At 37.4% G+C, this 5,912-nt stretch overlaps 2 protein-coding genes across 3 annotated transcripts in view; both read left to right on the top strand.

Moving 5' to 3' along the window:
• LOC109539296 overlaps positions 1–1,630 on the top strand; it is a 4,647-nt gene extending 3,017 nt beyond the window's left edge. The window contains exons 4-8 of the mRNA XM_019906956.2: positions 369–442; positions 789–859; positions 911–1,162; positions 1,225–1,309; positions 1,366–1,630. Of these exons, the coding sequence (XP_019762515.2) occupies positions 369–442; positions 789–859; positions 911–1,162; positions 1,225–1,309; positions 1,366–1,524 (641 nt within the window). The 3' untranslated portion in view covers positions 1,525–1,630. The remainder of the gene's footprint in view (positions 1–368; positions 443–788; positions 860–910; positions 1,163–1,224; positions 1,310–1,365) is intronic.
• An 826-nt stretch (positions 1,631–2,456) lies between these two features.
• Positions 2,457–5,912, top strand: part of LOC109539293 (bromodomain-containing protein DDB_G0280777) — a 6,823-nt gene continuing 3,367 nt past the window's right edge. The window contains exons 1-3 of one of the 2 annotated variants that reach the window (XM_019906953.2): positions 2,457–2,743; positions 5,278–5,427; positions 5,484–5,620. In XM_019906953.2, coding sequence (XP_019762512.2) covers positions 2,735–2,743; positions 5,278–5,427; positions 5,484–5,620 — 296 coding nt within the window. In that variant the 5' untranslated portion in view covers positions 2,457–2,734. Of the gene's footprint in view, positions 2,744–3,479; positions 3,702–5,277; positions 5,428–5,483; positions 5,621–5,912 lie in introns of those variants that run through there. The other variant, XM_019906952.2, reaches the window with a different exon arrangement.

Below are 5,912 nucleotides of genomic sequence, written 5' to 3'. Positions count from 1 at the left end.
TTTTAAAGACAAAAATTTTTGAGGCGAAATACCCAAAAAGAAGTTTGTAAAAAAATGAATCCGCCTCAACAATATAGAACTTATCTACAACTTAGAATAAACTTATTACGAATTATGGACATTAAAATTCAATGTTTGTCATTCTGGTTAGCGAGTATCTTCGGAAATTTCACAGTACTTTCTCTTCGTGTGCTTATTTTGGAGATTTTATCGGTTTAATCTTCAGATAACTTGGTATCTGTTCGAAATATTTCCGCAGAATTATGTGAAAAAACTTGCAGTTATTTAAAAGGAACTTGACTAGCTCTCGCACGTATAAATATAGCGAAGAAGATCTGAATTTTTTGGATTTGTTATTGCGTTTTTAGATAGACTGGTGGAAGAAAAAAAGCAGAAGCAATTGAAGGAAAAACTGTTGGAAGCTGAAAACGAACAAAGAAATGTAAGTAGACCCTCTGGCCGCACTCGGATAGTTCATTGGATAGATTAGTCGGGGATGGGCAATAAATGTTGTTTTTGTTTTTTGAAAGTCAATTTTTTCGCCTCCGTGGGGTAAAAGAGGACCTGGGGGACGCCCGTGGCGACATCCCGGCACCATTGGACTTGGGTTTTTAAGATCGATGGTAAGCTACACTATGGTAGCTTACTTTTTCGTTCTCACTTCAGATTTTTCGATTCTCTACACGATCGCTGTATTTTTGGAATCCTGCCACGACTTAGGGGTTTTCACATGAATGTATTCTTCGAGAGTTCGCCACGTTGACTTGACATTTTTTGTGCTCTTTTAGGGGTGGTCAAGCGAGGATACACTGATGAATTTGGAAAAGGCTGCTCTGGCGCAGAAACTCAAGGATAAAAAGTAAGAGAATAACGAAGAACGCGAACCGACCTTTCTGAGGGCATTTTCCAGGAACTACGAAAACTTCAAAAACACTAAAGTTGTTCCTCCCAACCGAGTCATCAAATTAGATCCCATAATCTGTCCGACCAACTCCTCCAAGAAGTTCGTCCCTCCAAATAAATCCAGAAAACTCCCGCAATTTTCAGGGAACAAGGAAAATGGCGTGGAGTTGGTGGAACTGTTGGCCAAAGACCGTCGAACTCCCATCAAAATTCCTCTATGCAGCACCGACGTCACATTGCACAAAGACAGAGAAACTGGGTAACTTGGGATTCATAAAATCCATCAGCCAAATACTTGAGTTTTTTTCTTTTTTCCTGTAGGAAAAGCTGCATTCTTAGTCGTAAAGACTCAGCTTACTTGAAGGAGCTGACACAGCAAATGGTCAATAAGAGGCAACAAGTGCAGGTAGCTGCTTAATATGCATCCAAATTGAATGGTTTTTGAAACTCGACTGATTCTAGAAACTCAAGTCGGTGGAAGAGGAAACATCCAGACGGCACTTTTCGACCTGGGAGTCGTTTTGGGGCAAACCAGGCCACGGTGCGCCTCGATCGGCCGTCAAAAAGGGCTCCATCGAACGGCTCTTGTATCCTCAAATGGTGCCCATCGGTGTAGCTTAACTTGCCAAACATTGTTCTCATTGATTCACTCTACTTAGGGATTTAGAGTAACTGTAGAGCCATTAGAGGTTCGTCCGGTTGATAAAATATATAGCAGCAAACAACATCCTGTGTGTGATTTGTATGTGCATTACTATCCTCTTTACACGTCCAGTCGTCCAATGTATTCGGAGATTTGATGCCAAGCATATGGCTTTTTTGCAATTACTAATACCGTATTTGCAAATTAAATTAAACTGAACTTAACAATTAGACGAATCATGTAAATCCGCAAGTAATTATTGCTCTGAAGCCTATTGGAAACTCGCCAGTTCTCATAACTTTCTTCTACAGGTGATATATGGTCAATGGAATAAATGTTTGCTAATGTATAAGACAATAAAGCTTTTCGCTTCTATGCCCTCGAGGCTTTTATGCAAATTCAGAACATTTTCTAATCGTCGCCTTGATAATGTCCAATTATGTATGCTGATCGATGGAAATTGATTCCGTGAACCGGTGATTATTATTTTCAAGTTTACAAAGGCATTTGTGGAAAATATTCCTGGTTTTCCGTATCTGATATGCACACACTAGACCGGCTATTTAACATTGCGATAATGGAGTTCCTCGTAAAATACTATTTAAATTGATGCTAAAAGCTGCTAAAAGAAAGTGGTTTTTGATTGAAACATCCATTGATCATTAATCAATTGTAATAGCACAATTTGACCACATTGAAACAGACATTTACTGAAGAAATTATTTAGGTTTCTTTTTTGGCTTTAATTACTTTATGGATAATGAATTCTAAGTTCGGTTGGTATTTTCGTAATTCGTGTAATTTTGAAACAGCATGACTAATTAGTAATAATGCTCATAAGTTCATTATATCCAAGGTTCATGTTCAAACTAAATAGAACAGCAACCACACCCGATTGAAAAATTACCTACAGAATTTCATTCAACTCAAAAAAGGTGACCACCGTGAGTATATCGGTGTCATCGAGCACCGCCCCGAATACGCCCGGGAGCTCAACTGAAGAGGTTCGAAGAAAGAAGAAATTTTCGGTGAGGATTCGCATGTCGGCCATCCACCGGTGAAATCGAAATCTTCTTTGCGAGTATCAGTCGATCGTGGATCTGCACGTATATGCCGATACGGGAGTGCATCTTCAAGTTGAGGAAAAAGTTAAGTGAAGTGACGGAAGATTAAAGTGGAACCTTCGAAATGAATTGGGTAGGTTTTCTGGCAGGAACTTCTATCAACTACTGAAAAAGTTAGCTTTTATTTTCAAGAGATTATTGACTAACTAAAGAAAAATGCTGTTGGTTGGTTTGAGAATTTCATTAGCTGCATGCTGCTTTTTCATTTATGCAGTTCGGAGTATAGAAGATTAAATTACGAAAACTTTTGGAATCGGGTAGAAACTCATTACGTAGTTGCAAAATGTAAAATCAAAGGAATTTGCTCATCAAAGCGCAGTCAAAAGCGAAATGGAAAACTCGAGTTTCCTATTTTGAGATAAGCGACTTGTATATAGGAAAATGGTATTCTGAGCTGAATTCTTCTACACAACATCTAAGCAGTCCTGATTGATCGCATTAAACAACATACAAACATAACACAATGCAGGAATTTCATAAACTTTCTAATTGCGATTTTCACTGATCGTGAACTTTAACACTTCAATATTACTGCCCATTGATTTCAGTTGATGTATGGGAAATTCCGTACTCTCGAGGCAAAACAAGCCTTTTCAAGATCATCAGGTTTGATAGGACATAATTAAGAATCAGAATTTCAATAGCGATTAAAAAATGTTTGATAAAATAAATAATATATATGTGTTGACGATCGTCAGCCCAATTTAATTAGAAAATATGCTTGAAAAAGCCGCAAGTCAAACAATAACACCCACATCCCACTTTGTTGTTCCGCTAGTGCAGATCGACAATTGGTGGCTTATTGCCATAAACAATAGTGTATGGGATTGGCAAAAAACCAGTTGTTTCTAGAAGGTAGTGAAACTACTTTCTTCAGTCTTACGAAAATTTTGTGCCGGTTGTGTAGCGACATAATCGTAAAGACCCATTTTCTAGTTCAAAAAATAACATAATTTTGCAGGAGATCATCAAATTAGAAACCCTTTTACCTTTCTCAAAAGAACATTTGCAAAAAATTTACAATGTTGCAGGTTTGTTCTTGGCTTCCAGAAAGTAAAACGTAGACAATAAGTGATCTTTAGTCAATACGCGGTACTGGTTGAGAGCCAATAGAACCCAAAGTTTTTACTTAATAAGTTTGCAAAAGCTGTGTGCAGCTACATCAAGGTACCGCAAATAAAATCATTTGATTTTCTAAATTTTTAAAAAGGTCTGGTTCGCGATATGTTAGCGGAAAATTGCGCAGTCTTAACATACCCAGTAGCATTTAGCGGAGCCATCAAACTGAATGAAGATGGCACCGACTTTCTCTTGCTGATCAGAGAAAAGAAAATTTCGTTGTTTACACACATTCCGACCGATTTTCAACATTACGCGTTGTTTGGGTGTGTCGTCTGATTTTTTTCAACATTAGCTCGCTAATTCAACAGTCTTTCATGACTAGGAAATAGCCAGGGTTTCTTGCGTGCGCTCATCAAAGTGCATGAACTCTTAAATAATTAATAACAGCGTATGAATTGCACTGAATCAGATAATAATCACTATTCATTTGCCGTTCTCAGGGTGGTGGGAAAACAAAGCAAAGATCAACCGTGCTGGTTCACTTAGAGGGCAATTTATGCACGAATTCCGCAGCAAGTGAAATGGAATATTGTCTTAAGTTAAATTGGTGCGACATCAACTTCAATTTTCTTGTGCTTATAAATATTCAAGCTTTATTCTTTCGTCACTTGTCTATTACAGCTTTGCATATAAGTGCCAAAAAGCTCCGAATGAGTGTAAGAGCCGAACTTGCGTTATAGTTTGAACCGCTGGCTGCAGATGTTTTCTTGCGCGGTATAATTTGTAATCAAGAGTTGGAGAACCAGATGTAAAGCGTTCGAATGTAATAAATGCTTAATTATATCTACATCTGAAGTAGTGACTAGAACAGTAACCGTTCTCGAAGTTTTTCAATAAAATTATTGCAAATAAATCACTACAAAGTAACAAACTTAAATTAAACAATTTTAGATTTCTAAAGTAAATTTTCAATGATTGGATGTGGTATTGCGATAACTCCCAGAAGATATAGTTTTATTACCTTATCTTTAGATTAGCGCGCTTTAGTAAAAAAACTGTTAACTTTGCCACCCTGTAGCTAAAAACAAAGCCGTTTTCAATGTCTATGGACCGTTAAGGTCCTGCTATAAACTGACTCCCCCTGTATATTTTCGATTTAGTATTTAAATTGCCTGCCTATTATGCGAAATTGCCTGCACATTGAATAATTAATTTTTTAATTTAAAACTTGATTTAATACAATTGCAAATATATCCACGAGTACCTATCTAAGAAAGGAGAAAATGCTCGGATTCTTGGCTCTTTTTTTTCCTTTACTCACATCCAGCGTAAAAAATCGAATTAAATCCACAACTGCTTAAGCCGGCAATTAACAAAGATGCCACTAAAAGAGAAAGTAATTCCGTTATTGTAGAATTCCAAGACTAAGACACACACACACACATAAAAACGATCGATTGTAAAACAAGCGATTTTCACCGCTTCATTTGCAATTTTTTTAACACGAAATCGCCTGCACTTACAGGTGTTTTTTGACTTTTACAGTATGTCGCGATCGTACTTTTGTCGGCTTCCTGGATCATATCAGCAGCTCCTACCTCAGAAAATGGATCAGATCAAGTGGTTGAATCCAACGCGACCTCAAGCAACGTTTCGATGAAACTGGATTCGAAATTGCGAACTGCACTTTTAAAAGTAGAGGATAAATAGTTGAACCTTTCTGACCACAATAACTTTTGAGCATTTTATAGGCCCTGAGTGACTTGGAAAACGAAGGAAATAGCGAAAACTCTGATGACACCGAAGAACGCAATGTGGAAAGGGCCAATGCCAGTGCCATTACTATCGTGGAGGATGATTTCTCCGCCTCTCCGCCATCTTCAGCAGAGTAAGAAGTTAATTAAACTGCAGACGAGTGATTTATAAAAAGTACCATTTACCTTAGTTGTAGATATGTTCTATATTGTTGAGGCGGATTCATTTTTTACAAACTTCTTTTTGGGTATTTCGCCTCAAAAATTTTTGTCTTTAAAAAATACAGAATTTCCTCACGTCTTTTATTACATATTGATAAATAGTGCTCCCATTTCGCAATAAGAATGAATTATTTATCAAAAAGTAATCAAGAACTATCACCTAGAGGGTATCCTGCGACACACTTAGGCTCAAGCTGTAAGAGA

The sequence above is a fragment of the Dendroctonus ponderosae genome, unplaced genomic scaffold, assembly GCF_020466585.1.
Source record: "Dendroctonus ponderosae isolate FM_Combo_2020 unplaced genomic scaffold, Dpon_F_20191213v2 Dpon_F_20191213_7, whole genome shotgun sequence".
NCBI lineage: Eukaryota > Metazoa > Arthropoda > Insecta > Coleoptera > Curculionidae > Dendroctonus > Dendroctonus ponderosae.
The sequence above is the reverse complement of the archived record's forward strand: the minus strand, read 5'-3'. Positions and strand labels throughout refer to the sequence as shown.